The 16,041-nt window shown below is 40.9% G+C and overlaps 1 protein-coding gene across 4 annotated transcripts in view; it reads left to right on the top strand.

Moving 5' to 3' along the window:
- The window catches only part of KANK1 (KN motif and ankyrin repeat domains 1), a 129,771-nt gene extending 113,932 nt beyond the window's left edge, over window positions 1-15,839 (top strand). For 3 of the 4 annotated variants that reach the window (XM_058044339.1, XM_058044338.1, XM_058044336.1), the window contains 9 exons: window positions 1,136-1,354; window positions 2,183-2,291; window positions 3,289-3,498; window positions 5,427-5,514; window positions 8,193-8,412; window positions 11,053-11,195; window positions 11,747-11,947; window positions 14,129-14,227; window positions 14,844-15,839. In XM_058044339.1, coding sequence (XP_057900322.1) covers window positions 1,136-1,354; window positions 2,183-2,291; window positions 3,289-3,498; window positions 5,427-5,514; window positions 8,193-8,412; window positions 11,053-11,195; window positions 11,747-11,947; window positions 14,129-14,227; window positions 14,844-14,906 — 1,352 coding nt within the window. In that variant the 3' untranslated portion in view covers window positions 14,907-15,839. The remainder of the gene's footprint in view (window positions 1-1,135; window positions 1,355-2,182; window positions 2,292-3,288; window positions 3,499-5,426; window positions 5,515-8,192; window positions 8,413-11,052; window positions 11,196-11,746; window positions 11,948-14,128; window positions 14,228-14,843) is intronic. The other variant, XM_058044337.1, reaches the window with a different exon arrangement.
- The last annotated feature ends 202 nt before the right edge of the window (window positions 15,840-16,041 follow it).

Below are 16,041 nucleotides of genomic sequence, written 5' to 3'. Positions count from 1 at the left end.
AGAAACAAGGGGGAAAGGCAGTCTAACAAGAACAGCTTGCTAGACAGAGATGTAGCTGTGTGTCTAAAAATTAATGTTTGGAATTTACCTTACTACAGTGTGTTAGCACCCTGTGCAGTGCCACTTAGATTCGAATGAGAAGGCTGTGCCTTAGTTTTTGATAAATACAAAGGCAAAAAATAATACACAGGCACACATCATTGAAAGCAAGAAAAGAGTGGGGGAAAAAAAGTAGTAGTGTTTAAAGCAAGTTAAACTTCAGCTTTTTTTCCCTTGAAGGCTAACAAGATCACTGGGGAGGCACATGTGTGTAAAAAACCACTCAGTGTGTCTCACAAACAAAAGCATTTGTGCAGATTTGTAGAGAAGTTGTAATAGCACAGCTGGAGTAACTCCAGGGGAATCTGTAAAAGTCTGTGCGTAATTAGCACTGCCTTTTGAATACACAGTGAGAAAAAGTGAGTGAATGCCAAAAAAATCAGCGAGGGGAAAAAAGTATAACCCGAAGATTTGGAATTTGGTTTAAATACAACTACTAGCTCACTACAATCCTGACCAAAAAAAAAAAAAAAATAAAAGAAATGTAGTGTGTGGGAGTTCATTGCAGTTGTCTCAGCAATTGGGCAAAGCACATAGCTTTCAGAATTAGTTTGAGTACTGGAAAAAAAAGGAAAAATTTATGCTTTCATGGAAAATGACATTTCTTAAAAAACAAGTACAAAGAAAAGGTTACTGTTCTTGCCGAAAGAACCTTCAGAGCCTGTGAACATGCTGTGCTCCTCAGGCATGTTATCAAGGAGCAGCTCAGTGAGCCCACCCTGACCACGGTGCCAGGAGCTGAGGTCACTGCTCATACTGAAAGAGAAGGAAAAAGAAGGACGTTCCTTTCATGCATTTTAAAGCCATTATCTTTATAGCTTGTCCTTGTATTGTATACCTTTATCAAAAGAAACACAGCCATTTTTTTTCATTTTCTGAAAGTGATCACAGTCTTTTTAGGTCCTCAGAAAAGAGTATTTTAAAGGACAAGCTTTTTTTTTTTCTAGTTTGTTGAGGTTTTTTTCCTGTGGATCACAATATTGATGGAAATGTTATTGTTTAACTCATCCGTGATGCCTGCTGTCTTCTTTGGCAGGTGCTACTTTGGAGTACATCCCTCATGGCCAACTTGCAAACACACACTTAACTTCAAATTTGCGAACGCTGAAATTGGAGCAGGACACTGTGCCCACTCAGGAGGAGAGGAAGACTCCCCTGGTGGAAGCTGCTCGGGGAAGGAAGTCTTTTTCTTCTCAGGATAAAGCTCTCACTCCAATTAATTTGACAGATGATCAGCTTGCCTCAGGTCTCTATGGTAATAATTGGCTCACATTCACCTTTCATCATGCTGGTGGAGTCTGAATATGAAAGACAGTTAAAGAAGGTTTTCAATATTCTAAAAAACGCAAAAAGCAGGAAAAGATGCAGCTGAGGGGAAGTTCACAGTGTGACACTGCATGTCTGCAGGTAGTGATTAGGTTTTAAATGGCAGATTGTAGCACATCAGTGAAATGCCATTTAGTGTTTTCCTAAGAAAAATCTACTGAAAGATAAAGGGTTAATAATTAACTTAAATTTGTATGCATCTTTTACCTTCCTTTGTATAGAGATTGGTTTAAAAGATTTTTCAATGACTACTAAATCTAAAAGACCATCTTTGATTGAACCTACCTGTTGAATAGTTTGTTAAATATGCTATATGTATTGTTAAACATGCTGTCTGTATTAATTGTGTTCATTCTGGCATTCTGCTGCTCTCTGACACTAAGAATTAAGATTTTGTTAACAGAATAACAGATTTAAGTGTTAAAAGTTTTTCACCAATAGCAAAGAAAAACAAAAAGCTCTTGTCTTTTCTTTAGGTTTTCTAAAGCATCATGAAGATTAGAAGCATGTTGTAAGGTGGAAAAGTTAGGCTTAACTAGTTTCCACAGCTGATTTTGAAGCTGTCCTTCTGTATTTCCAATGTGCATGTCAAACCATGACTGTATATATATTAGAAAATCCAGCTTCAGATGGTAAATTACAGATAGAGCTGCTGAAAAATATAGAGTTATTTTGCAAAATCAGCTATAATGCTGCTGCATTCAAAGCTGGCTACAGATTTATACTGATATGTATGCTTTATCTCCCTTTCTAATAGTATGTACTAATAATGAGAGCACACTTAAATCTATCATGAAGAAAAGAGATGGGAAGAAGGATTTAAGCAACACCAAGAAGAACCTGCAGTTTGTTGGCATTAATGGCGGGTAAGAGACCTGTCTCCAAAACATCTGTTACTGTAGCACTTTTCACAGCGGGAAGAAGAGAAGGAACCCAGGAACACATGCATAGGTTTGGGCTGTCCTTCAGACTGAGGTGCAACCACTGAGTGTAAGGATAAGAAGGAAGAACTGAACAGCTATTAATCGTCTTGTGCTTGCAAGTCATATATGGCATCAGTCTCAAATACCTGTACATTAGATTGCTGCCACATTTACCACAGGAAAGTGAAACAATCTCAGACAGCCATGAGGACATTTCTCAGGCAATGCTGTAGTAACCAAAATTTATATATATCTTTTGTAGCTGACAAGCACAGCATTATACTATTAAACAATACAGCAAGAGATGCCATTGCTGTAGAATTAATTTTTCTGTCTTTGTATTCCTATACAAATACAGAGGACAGTATGGAAAATTGTCTTCTTTTAAAATATTACTTGCCCTCCCAGAATGTTTTGAAGACATTTTTAAAGTGGTTTTAAAATGGTTTCATCCAATTGTTTTCATATAGCTTTTCTAGCCTTTTCCTCAGATTAGTTTTTCTTTAGTACAAATGTTTTGTGTGGTATATAGCCTAAATATCTCAGTTACCTAATTTCCTACATATTAGCTAAAAGTATCATTACATATATTGAGGGAAAGTTATCATAGGTTTGTTAGCTTCCCTGCTTATATCTGCCTAGTAAGGCAGTACAATTTATTCTGAACAAAGTAATTTCATTCTGGTGATAAGGCAAGGTCTGATAAAATGTTAAGACATTTAAAAGAGGTTGTTCTTCTTTCTTTGCACTGTGTGTACATAATACTGGCAGTGTCATTTGCCAGTAACACTGAGTTCAGTGAGTAGAAGAGGCCTCCGAGGAAAAAAACAGGAGGACAAAGCTTTTGCAGGACATTTTTCCACTGCCAGTGCAAGCAGGCACTGACTGGTGCTGAATGGCGTGGAGCAAGCGCCTCTGTCCCTGCCCGTTCTCCCCGTAGGTATGAGACCACATCCAGCGATGACTCCAGCTCCGAGGAGAGCTCCTCCTCAGATTCAGAGGAGGAGTGTGGGAGCCACGAGTACTCCTGTGACCAGCGCCCAGAAGAGAAGCAGCCCGCCCCCCATGCTGCAGAGGTCTGCACCGTGGGGGCAGAGAAGGACAGTCCCCTCCCAGAGGGTGAGGCCGAGGAGGTGGAAATCAGAGAGAGGTAGGTGCCCACCCTCTCCAGAGTGTGGCATGTCACCTCTGCCTCCTGTCATGGAGCAAGCTGTGTGGGCTGTGCTTGTGGAGAAAGCATCAGCCCCAGCACTGGCTGACTGCTGCCCACTTCCCTCCTCCTCCTCAAGTGGGTAGCCAGAGGCAGCTTCATGGCAAAATGACTCTGTGTGAGCAGGCAGAAGATGTCAGAGGGTATCCTCTCCAGCAGCTGACCCCATTGACTTTAAATGTTTCATTAGAAGACTCTGGTGCCTCCCCTAGCAGAGGCTCTCCCAGGTCACAGCTGGCACTTGCCTGGGAGCAGGCAATGCCTTTTTAATGTCCTGGCATGTAAGCAAACAAATTAATCTTGAGCCATGCACAACAGGTCAGCTGGCTGCTGCGAGTGCATCTTGCATTTGCACTTTCCACAGCATCTTGGGCATGGCACAGAGAGATGATGGGGTACAGCACTGAGGACACTGAGATCATGTGCTTCATATGATATGAGATTGTATACTGTAATACACTTTCAAGGCTGCCATCACACACATGTCATGTTCAACATGTCATGTCTTAGGGTACTTTTCAAATTGCTGTGCAAGGTAGAATTTGACAGACAAGGCTGTGCTTTTTAGGCATATGGAAAGAATAAAGTGGTGAGTGTTCACTGTTTTTTGGTTAGCAAACAGCAAAAGGAAGTATGAACCGAGAGAGTGAAAGGATCTCTTACAGATAATGGGTTTGCCAGTGTGGTAATTTGGAAAATTAGGTAGGTAGAATAACAACAGTAAAAGAGCTAAAACAAAATAATGTCACGTTTCACTGGAGATGTAGCTTAGCATCAAGTTATCTGTAATTGTCAGCTGTTAAATAAATGAGATGCAAAAATTAATAATTAAGACCTTGGAGGCCCTGAAGCTGTGTGTTTTTTGAAGAGCCCTGAGCTTACTTTATACAGTACTGTAGGATAGCCTGTTGTTTTACAGGTGGCATAAAAAGATGGGCAGTCTCTCAAAAGACCTCTCTGGTTTTTATTTACAGTAGCAAGGGTTGATTGGGAAGAAGAGCAGCAGAACAGCTTAAGCTGTTCATACTTAAGGAACACATTCCTTGCAAGCTGAGTGCTCTGGCAGTGCCCTCTGAGGGAAGAGTCAGGGCATGTGGCCATGGTGCATGTGGCTGTGTGGCCATGTATGGCAGTGGTGGAGAACTTCACTGCTCTGTTAGCACTAGCAGCTGGCTGCTAATCCATGAGGGCCAAAATGCCTATCTTACACACATGAGTGTGTTAGCTTCTCTGCTTTTTGGGACAATTTTCCAGAAAAACTGCCATTATCATCCAGGCAGGTTTTAGGCAAAGATGCTTGGCCAAAGCCTGGTACAGGCCTTCTTGACCTTTTTTTTGGCCCACCATGAGTTTCGAAATTTGTAATGACAAGGGAGTAAAAATTAAGAGGGCTGGAGAAAGAGAGTAAATTTCTAGAGTGGGTGGGATGAGAAAGGCTAGTTCCAGTGAATGGGAGCTGGCAGGGAGGCACCTCTTGAGCTGTTTCCCACTGCTTAATTCTGTTTCCATCACAACTACTGGCATTTCTCCTTGTCAATCAAGTAATCAAAGCACACAGCATATAAAGTGTGCTCTGCAGTCACACAGCAGTAGGTGAGAATTCCCACTAGAAGGGTTGCCAAGTCTTAGAGCACGAAAGTGATGTGTTTCCCACTCTCCATTCCTGCTGCTCTTCCCACACTCATCTCCATTCAGTGTGGAGGGAGTGTCTGTGAGAAGAGCTGCCGGAGTGGCTTCTGCATGGTAGGAGCAGATGGCTTGCCTGGAAGCTTTCACTCCCAGACAACTTTCAGAAAAACAAATGTTTCTATACTGAAATGCTGATATAAAAAATTGAAACGTGTCATGTATTTTGCTGTCTCCCTCAGGTACGAGCTAAGTGAAAAGATGCTTTCTGCCTGTAACCTGCTGAGAAACAACATTGATGACCCCAAGGCCTTAACCAACAAAGATGTGGTAAGCAATCAGGTGAAAATTTTCTCTTGAGATGCAATAGAAAAACTTTAGGGAGAGGGAACTTCTGGTTTTATAGGACCAGCTCTGCAGTGGCTAGGCAGAAGAGGATCTCATCTTTGCTGCAAGAGTCACAAAGCTCTTTCTACCAGGACACTTTCATCCAGAGAATATACTTGTGTTTTGTGTGCTTAAATGTTGTTGTCCCAAGGCACACACGTAAAAACAGTAACATGAAAATACAGTTTCAACACACCTGTGCATTTCTTTGTTATTCCTGTGGTTTTTTTGGTTTAGCACTGGAATGGTAACTCTCAGACCTCACATTAGGAAGCTGCAGTGGGTGAAGACTCTGTTGCATCCTATGAAAAAACTTCAGGGTCTCTTCTGAAATACTAGGTGATGTGCCTTCTGAGTGCAGGATGCTGTTGGTCTTGTTTACTGCACTGGTGGTTTTTGTATCAGTGCTGCAGAGAGTAAGGAGGATTTATTGTTAAAACTTAAAAAAATACTTAAGTCTCAGGATATAAAATTGTATTTGCCTTCTTGGAAATTCCTCAGATAGGGATTGCCTCCTCTACTCTATGAGGGCACTCTGAAAGCAAAGGAACACTGCTTAATGATATGAAATTGAATTTTGCATTTGTTACACTTGTGCATATAAATGGCAACAACTTAGTGTCATTCTCTTCTACTGTAGAGCATCTGGAGCTTCTTAAAGACAATAGTGTTGTCTCTATGACACAGTAATACTGTCTGTGTCCAGTGCTGACATCTGTGGTCCAGGGAATGTTTTGAAAGGGTGTTTCATACAGTTGTGACACATAGTTTTTAATTGTGTTTGTCCTTCACAAGTAGTTTAGGCATTCAAACAACAAATGCTTTAGTCCCTCTTGGAGTTGAAAGTGTCAAAAATGACAAAACCAGATTATGATCTCTGCCTTGGAAGTGTAATTTGAATTTACATTTTACTTTCTTGTGCCTAAAGTGTTTTCCAGTACAAGCAGTGCTTTGTAGATGGAAGCTGTAGACTGATCAGCTCTTGTCCTCTGTCTGCTGATAAATAAGTCTTGTCCAAACAGCTTAAATGTCAGTGTAGCTAAGGATCTGTGTGAGTTGTCCCAACCTCTTCCAGCATACTCAGCTCTTGTAGCTACTGTTTACACCAGAAAGAGCTGTATATTTTTGAATGTGATGGATTAATTAAATTTTTAAAGTGTATTGTGTATTTAATAATGTGTGTGATACTGTGACTAAAAATAGTTTCTTAGTGGTATTTTGCACTCAGTAGTGCCTGAAATAAATAAAAAATTCTATTGTGTCAGTTTATGGCCACCTTTGCATTTCAACTCTATGTTCACAGAATACATACATCACATTATAGTAGCACTGATGTAAAATATTCTGTTAATGTGTTTATGTAGTACAGATACATAGGTAGCACTGGTCTGTGTAGAATATTTTCTCTTTACCAGACACAGACCACCTCTAGAGATACTGGTGTGTTTTCACTAGAGGCTGTATAAACTTTCTGAATGTCTTCTCTGCAAAATTGCCCTTGAATTTACTGGCTGCCTTGCAGGTGAGGGTTTATGAGAAAGATATGGTGGTCCTTCCAGGTTAGAGAAAGTGTCTCAAAGAGCTGGTGGTGAATGTGGAAGCCTTCTTGGCCCACAGTGAGATTGCTCTACCTACCTTGTCACAACAGACAAGTCACCTGGCCTAGGAGGCTCCTACTCCCCGCTTGCAGTCCATACCCCCCTGGGAAAGTTTATCCTGAATGTGTAGCCTGCATCTTCTCACTGCAACTAAAATCTCTTATTACTAAAGCCAGCCAGCCTTCAGGTGAAGGACGGGTTCTTCCTTTTTTTTCTCTTTTCTGCAACAAATGTTGCATGGTTTCTTTCCCCAGCGGTTCTTTTCAGCGGAGCATCTCCAGTCCTTCCTCTCTGCCCAGTAAGTCAGATTTCCTTGACTTTTGTTCATTCTTGCTGCTTATCTTTGAAACTGTTTCAACCAAATATTTTGTGTCATTCAGTGATCAGAGCAGACAAGATAGTCCAGGTGTTGTCTTCACAGTACTAGGCAGAAAGAAGGGACTTCATCACATGCGATGCAAGCCATAAATCTGTCTATTCACCCCAAAACAGTATTTACCTTTTACATTACGATGTGATGTTGGGTTCAGTTTGTAATTGTCTGTAATGACCAGTTCTTCTTCTTCAGAACTGCTGTGCAGCCAATTCTCATATACTTTGTGCATTTGATAATTTGTCCCTCAGTACTGGGCCTGTCTGACTTAGCATGGTGTTAAGTCCAGTGAGAAAGTCTTGAGTTCATCAGTGATTTATAAATATAGTTAAGTATTTGATGGAAGTAGTTCTGCAGGTCTTTTTTTTCCATTCACCAGTATTTGATAACTGTTAAATCTGGGATTATTCTCACCCTGAAATTCTGTGCTGTCAGAGGTGAAAATCAGATGAAGTGAGAGGAAGTAAACGGTGGTTTAAAGTGGACTTTAATCAGGGGGGACGCTTCAGTCTCTACATCTTGTTTGTAAGCTGAATACTTTCTTCCCACATTGGACTAAAAAAGATTTGACCTGCATTGCTGACTTACAGGATGGAAAATCTTTTAAACAGATTGCCCATATGTAAATTTTTCTGTCTTGGTTTTGGCAGAGGTTTTGTTTAAATACCATCCAGCATGAGTGGTTTCGTGTCTCAAGCCAGAAGTCAGCTCTCCCTGAAATGGTTGGAGACTACATAACTGCTTTTGAAGAGATTTCTCCTGCTGTCCTCAGACATATCATCAACATGGCAGATGGAAATGGAAACACAGCTCTGCATTACAGTGTCTCACATTCTAACTTTGAAATTGTAAAGCTTCTTCTGGATGCAAGTAAGTTTGCTTTGTGGTTTTTTTTTTTATTATTCTTGGTTTTGCAATTCTCATGGATGAAATTCTTGATGGACTAGAGGCCAAGTTCCATCTTCTTCCAGCAGGTGTTTTAACTGTTAATAGTTATGTGGTGGCTCACCTAGGTAGTCTAGAATCTTTGTTTCTAGTACTAGCTTTGGAGGTTCTTGAAGAAGGTAAAAAAAACACTTAAGTGAATTACATACGGAGTTGAGATAGATAGCTGGATTCTTGCCTCTTGCACTGTAGTCCCAAGTTCAGCAGCACCAGGCTCCAGCAGTTTTCTCTGGAGGCAGCACAGCTGCTGTTCAGCAGTCTGTAGGGTGCTGATGGAGGAGGATGCATTGATATATAAATACCATCTTAAACATGCAAGCTAGTCTAGCTTTGTCTATAGCAGTGCAGAAGTTTTTTCTGGCCACCACATTGACTCATCTATGCTACTTTCCTGAGAAACTGGGGCAATATGGCATTCTGTCACAGAGACCATTTCCCTAGTGCGTAAGCAATCTCATTCTGCTTCATGTGGTTGCTTTTGTTGCCTCATTTTCTTGATCCTCTTGCAACACACGTGCAGAAAGGGTAGTGGCAAAGGGGAGACTGGAGTGTCTGCTCCCCACATTCAGTGTGCCAGATGGCATTCAGCAGAAGGTATCACACACTGGAATTGGTCCCAGGCTGGATGTTTAATCTCTTTAATCCTAGTTTTGCTCTCTGAGTGAAGTTTGTTTCTCTAAACTAGTTAAAAAACCTGTCACAGTTGATTGTGAAAGCTTAACTAGGCCAATGACATGTCTGGAGTGTAAGCCAAGCAATATTCAAAAATCCAGAAGGGTAGCATCAGATAAACAAGGATATGAATGACACAAATCTCAGCTTTGATAACCTAGCACATGTGTCACACATGCAGAGACTTCCTCAAGAGGAAAGGGAGCGCTTTGAAATTTCTGGTCCTTTTGAAGGCAGTCTGTGTTTGGGAAGAGTGAGTCACAGCAGGGGAATGCAGGGAATGTCAGGAGCGTGGTGAAACGGGGCAGGCTGGCTCTGCAGCACACTGTGGTAGGAGGAAGCTGCCCCTCTGCTTCCCTAGGTGTCTCAGAGGAGCAGGAACTTGCTCATCTCTTGCTGGAAATCAGGACTTCTGTTATGGCAGCTATTTATATGCCCATGAACACCAGGGGTGTTATCTGTAAAATGTAATAATCATGACTAGTCCCACCTAGTTCTCTCTGAAGGAGAGAACTGCTCATGCCAGCATTTGGAAAATGTTTGCAAATAGGCAGATTCCTTCAGGTTTCAACAATTTTTCTCTGGACTGTGTCTGAATGGTCACTGTGGTCAGCTCTGCAGTATGGTGATATCACAGGTGGATTCTTAGACCAAGAACTCTGTGTCTGTGTTTGGTGAGAAGAGTGGACAAGATGAGGTGAGAGAACCCTGCAATAGCATGAAGCAGAGTCACCAAGAGGACAAATAGGAGAACAATTTCCCTCAGCCATATGGAAAAGGAGCTAAATGTGACCTCAGAAAACACACTCTGCTGAAGTAGTCTAGTCAGAGTAGGAGCACGCCTCTTCTAAGTTATTCATTACTCAGGTTGTAATGCATTTAGCAGAATGTCGTGTTGTCTGGCTTCAGTGGCTTCACAGAAGTGATGTCTGAAAGAAGTATTGGTCTACTGGTTATCATCACCAACGTCTATTTAACCTGAAAAAATTTTCCATTTTTTTGACTGAAAAAATCATTTGCCCATAAATCTGAAGAATTTCTTGAGCCATTTTTGCTTGTTAAGATACCTGTGGTGCAATTTAGCCTCTAGTTTTCAGGTAATGTTTATGTAACGCTGAGTCCCTGCTTTCCAATATGATGAGCACACTGAAAACCATGCTGCCCAATAAACCAATAAGCATTGCTGAATTTCTGCAGAATTTTAGGAACAGAGACAGACTGGAAGCAAGGTTTGAACAAAAAGGAGAACTCTTGTCAGTTGCTGGCTCTGATGAGAGGACTTGCCTGTATTTGTTCCCAGAGCAGTTTTGTTCTTGTCAAATACACTGTAGAACTGGCAGCAGTCTTTAATTTAAAGGGGCGGGTTTTTTGGCAGCTCCAAAATATGCTGAAGTACACTTGCAGATTTTTTAAGTAACACCAGTTGCAGGAAAATTGTGCTGAAGACACAGTCTTTGTGCTGAAGAGAAATATCTTTTCCATTGACCACGTGGCTGGACCACTTTTATTCTGTAGTATGGATGTCCTTTGCAGAAGAGCTTAAGGACTATCCTGGCAGTGTTATTTAGTATCATGCTAAATCTCAGACCATTTGCTTTCACAAAAGGAAAAAATAACGCACAAATAAAGCCCTAAATGATAACATATAAAATGTCTTTGTGCTCTCTCTTGTGTTGTACACATAGTACAAAAGAATTCTTTTCTTTGTCTGGCTCAAGAGCTCCTCTGTTAATTTTTTTCCTCTCCACCTTCCCTTGAATTGCATCCATTATGAAAGCAGTTGCTACTTTTTCTTTTTATAGGCTGCTCTACTGACAGTTTATTCAGTTGATTAGCACAATTACTGCTTTTTGGGTTCTTGCTTTCTGAACAAATTATGTCATCCCTCTGCAGATGTCTGTAATGTAAATCATCAGAACAAGGCTGGTTACACCCCCATCATGCTTGCTGCACTTGCAGCTGTGGAAGCGGAGAAGGACATGAGGATAGTGGAGGAACTGTTCAGCTGTGGGGACGTGAATGCTAAAGCCAGCCAGGTCAGTCAGACAGTTCACGAGGCACAGTTCTTACTGCTGTAGTCCTGTGCCTTTTCATTGTTCCTTCCGTGCTCCCATCCCTGCTCTTACCAGTTTAAATGTTACTCTCATTTGCTTTCACCATTTGTGGGTTTTTTATGTATGTTTTTGATTGCTATATACAAAATGGAGCTGTGGAACAACAGTTGAGCCTCAGGGCTGGACCTCTCCAAAAAATGAAAGTTGATCATTGTGTGAAAGAACTATTACTGAATTTTGGGTGGCATTGACAAAGTCTGCAGCATTTAGCTCCTTCAAATAAACTACAGCTGTCTGAAAATATTCATTCCATTTAATACAATAAATACCTATGTGAATGTAGGATATATGATACATAAAAGGTATTTAAATAATGGCAATCAAAGCCTTGAGAGTACCATTTAAAATAACAATTCCCCCCCCCCCCCCCCCCCGCACCGAAGAGATACAGTGTCTCAAAGAAATAGAAGTGTTTGTGCTTTGTCACTGATTGCCTCTGTAGTGATTTGGGTTTTTCTCTTCTCTCCATGCAGGCTGGTCAGACTGCACTGATGCTAGCTGTGAGTCATGGCCGGATAGACATGGTTAAAGCTTTACTGGCCTGTGGTGCAGATGTCAATATCCAGGATGATGAGGGCTCTACAGCTCTGATGTGCGCTAGTGAGCATGGACATGTGGAGATTGTTAAGCTTCTGCTGGCTCAGCCTGGGTGTAACAGCACCCTGGAGGACAATGTGAGCTGCCTTTCAATGCTTCTGAAATCTACTTGGGGAATGTCTGACTCAGAGTGCCAACCACAATGAATCTTCTGCTTAATTGGTAGCAAGTGCTGTGATTATTTGGCTAGTATTTTTACTTTTCTAACAGACACACCTGGTAGCAATTTCTGTGGTTAGCTGTAGGTGTTTAGTGGCCACAACAGAAACAAACATTTGTTAGGTCATAGTTAGCTCAACACCTTTCCCTCTCACATTCCTTCTCCCTTTCAAAGGAGTTTTCTAGTTTTCAGATAAGACCTTATCTGGTGACTTAGGGCCTCACTGTCTTGCTTTTCTGTGCCCATGGCAAACATCAGCCCTACAATTCCCTTGAAACAATGTTCACACTGCTCCTACACCATGACTTCTGAGACGGTAGGTTCAGTCTTAGTCATGAAGCTACACTGTCCTGACAATAAACAGATACAGACTGTGACTTCAGTGCCAAGTGAGACACCTGCAGGGACCATTGCAGCCTACACTGTCAGCAGACAATTTGATCTATAGATTTCTCAAGCTTGAAAACATTGACTTAGCTCCTTTCTTGTTCTTGTTAACAATATTTCTTGCATACTTTTCCTTTCTTCCTATTGCTTTACCCACTGAACACTGAAATGGAACCTGGGTTTGGGATTTGGGAGGGCAGTGGGAGGTTATTTGTTGAAGCTGTTGCAGAGAGGCAAGGACATGATTTCTCTTCATTCACCCAAGTGCTGCAGGAGGCAGCTCAGTTCCTTGTGGTGCTAGCAGTGTGGAACTTCTGGCCAGAGAGGAAAATGTAAGAAGACCTCAGTCTAGCAAAAACTTTCAGGACCAGTCTAGATTATTGCTGCTTGGATGCCGTTAGCACTATCAGATACAAAATCAATAATTACAGTCTTTATGGGGACATGATAACTTAACTACTCCTGTGGCCAGTTTGATAGTTTCCCAAGCAGTTTGCTGCTTATTCACAGAATTGTCTGTGCTGTGAGATTGAGATTTTTAGCATTCCCTGAGCTATTCTGAGTGTCACAGTGATGCTTTTCAAGTCTGCGTGATCAGTAGTAAGCTGAGCATCATCCTACTAATGTGTGCCACAGTGATTCAGCACCTCTCTTTAAGATCTTCTGTTGACTGGAGAGTGTTAGCTTTGCATTTGTCATGCATTATATTGCACTGTAGTAGACAGCTCTTCTAGCTCCCTGTCTGTTCAGGACAATTAGAAATTGCTGCCTTTAGGCTCATAAGAAGACTTTCCATGTGGATGCTGTCCGTTGTGTCCCATGCTGGCCATTTGAAAACTGGTGCTACCTGTTCCAATACCAGTGCTACAGCAGTGGCTGGAATGTGTGCTCCGTCCCTGTGAGACATTTCAAGTACTGGCATTATTGTAGAGTCTTCTGTGTGCAAGAGCAAAAGCCAGGCAGTGAACCAAGCACCAAGTTCATATCACAGGTTGTCTGACATCCATGTCTTCCTGGACCAAACATGGTCCAAAGGAAAATTAATAAAATACTCTTATTAGTTAGTAAGTAAAAGCAAATTAGTAAAATACTCTTTCAGCTGTTTGTTTTTGTTCAGCTTTTTTGTTTCTATCCTCAACAGCTGTGGTTTATGAAAGCAGTGGTATCTTCTGAGAAACTAAGGTGGCAGTATTTGACTAGGAAAGTCCATTTGTTTGTATTTCGACTTCCATCAAGGACCATTTGGAATTATGAGTGCAATTTCTCTTAGTGTTGATGGGAGCTATACCACAACAATTATCATTTTAACACAGCAATTATCATTATATCTGACCAGCATTTTCCCCTCCCTTATCATCTCTTCTACTTGTTACTGACACTGTAGTTTCTCTGAGACACCCCAATCTTCTGGTCTTGCACAGCACTACATGTAACATTACTGTGATAATAGTGTGCTCATTCTTCCACAGCAATATAATCGAGACTTCTTGTTTAGAAAAATTATGGGGCTTTGACAATTGGACTGCCTCATAAAACAGCAGTGCAAGGTTTAAAACAAAAGAAATTAAACAAGACTCTAAATTAACCTGTCTGTATGAGCAGTAGGGCCTCCACTTAATAACTGCACTTCTCTGTGGGCTGATGGGGCTTTTAAGAGATCTGTTAAAGCATACAAGCACTAATTCTCTTATTTCTTCCTGTCTTCTCTCAGGATGGCAGCACAGCACTTTCAATAGCCCTGGAAGCTGGACATAAGGACATAGCAGTTCTCCTCTATGCCCACGTCAACTTTTCCAAAACCCAGTCACCGGTTAGTACACAACCTCCTGTAGGCTATGTTTTAACTTGCTGCTGTTGAACATAATAGTGAAATGTAAATAAGAAATTTACTCCCTGACAGCTGTATAGCAGTACAGCACATGAAACTTTGACTTTTACTCGTAAAGACAATTTCTGTGCTGGTAAGTGGATTGTACTTTTTAAAATACATACTGACTGCAGAAGGTTGAAGCCTGGCTGAGGGATAGTTCCTGCTTCTCCTAATTACCATGGGGTACAGATAGCTGACTAGCAAGGTTCACTGATTCTGGCTAGTGTACAGAGGTGCTGTTGTATTACTTTAATGGCAATTATTGACCTGGAAACTGAAACATAGCTGTTCTAGGTGTTTTGGCAGCTATGCACCCTTCCTGTAGCCCTGACTCACTCTCCTGATAAACTGCTGCTAAACACCTCACTGTCGAAACAATATGCACTTGCAGTTAGTAGGCTGTATGATAGCTGGCACTTTTCTTCCTAAAATTAAAAAAAAAATAAAAATCTGTACAATTAAAGGTAAGGAATTGAACAGAGTAATTCTGAGTGTTGTGTTTTCAAGCTGGCTGGAATAATTTCTCTTTGATTAACTGTTCTTTATTCTCTTTTAGGGCACTCCCAGGCTTAGCAGAAGAACATCTCCTGGTCCCACCCACAGAGCCACATTCGAGTAGTAGTGTATAAATATCTGTAAAAAATCTCTATGCCATCTTTAAGCTGCTAAATGTTACTGTTTTACTGAGACAGATACTGAATGTAATTGTCTTGTGCCTGAACTCACCAGCAAAGTGAAAGCAGAGATCTAGTGCTAAAGGTAGAAAACTGTAAACTTGAAGCAAGCGTATAGTTAAGTAGTGCTCTGTGGAGAACCTTAGCCAGAACTGTTCTTTTGCTCACATACTCATCTTTCTGTACACTGGCATAAATCCTCTTTTTCTTTGTTGTAGATTGTCCTTCCTTATGTTATGTGCAGATTAAGACTTCTAAAGCTATCCATGCAGGGGTGTCCCAGTGGCTTGTTTTTAGTCATTCTAAAATATATTTACTGTGCTTAGACTTCATCACAGTAAACTTTTCATAAATTTCATTCCAACATGATTTTCATGTTTTTAATTACTTTGAAATTCAGAAGTTGCAGTTGCTTATGTAGTAGTCAGTTCCATGGATCTTGAGCTGGTGGGTGAGTGGGTAGGTATTGGGGATAGAGCCTCTTGTCAGGTCTGAAGTTCACTAAATAAGTTGTTGCTAATTGGGGATAATGTATAACTTTTTATATAAAAGATACTAGTATCTATAAAATTAACTCACACAGTATTTTCAACATTTTATATTCCATAATAATTAAAACCTACATGAAGAATTCCATGTTCTGTTACCATATTTTTATTAACTGTTTCAGTCTATAAGCTCCATAGATGTTTATTGGAGAATAAAATTAGAGGTACCAGCTGTATATTCCCCTTGAGTGTAATTGAGTGTACATCTTGGTGCGTATTTATGGAATGCTATTACCTTGTCACATTCACTTTAGTCAAGTGCGTTGAAATGTTTGAAGTGCCTTAGACTCTTGCCATATTTTCAGAATAAAATTTCATTATGCTGTTTTACTCCTCTCCTGTTTTACTTGTGATTTGCCATCATCCAGAAAGGCTGCACATTACAACTGCAGCAGGAAAACAAGCTAAATTGGAAAATCAAGGCAGGGAGGACTGGAAAGTCCCCACATGAGGTTTTTCCTTTGCCCAAGATGATCTGCCTTTGCTTGTCTTGCACAGGGTGCACCCTTTGCTGTTTGGTTAAGAAGTGACC

The sequence above is a fragment of the Melospiza georgiana genome, chromosome Z (assembly GCF_028018845.1).
Source record: "Melospiza georgiana isolate bMelGeo1 chromosome Z, bMelGeo1.pri, whole genome shotgun sequence".
In the NCBI taxonomy this organism is placed as follows: Eukaryota; Metazoa; Chordata; class Aves; order Passeriformes; family Passerellidae; genus Melospiza; species Melospiza georgiana.
This window is presented reverse-complemented; position numbering and strand designations above follow the sequence as displayed.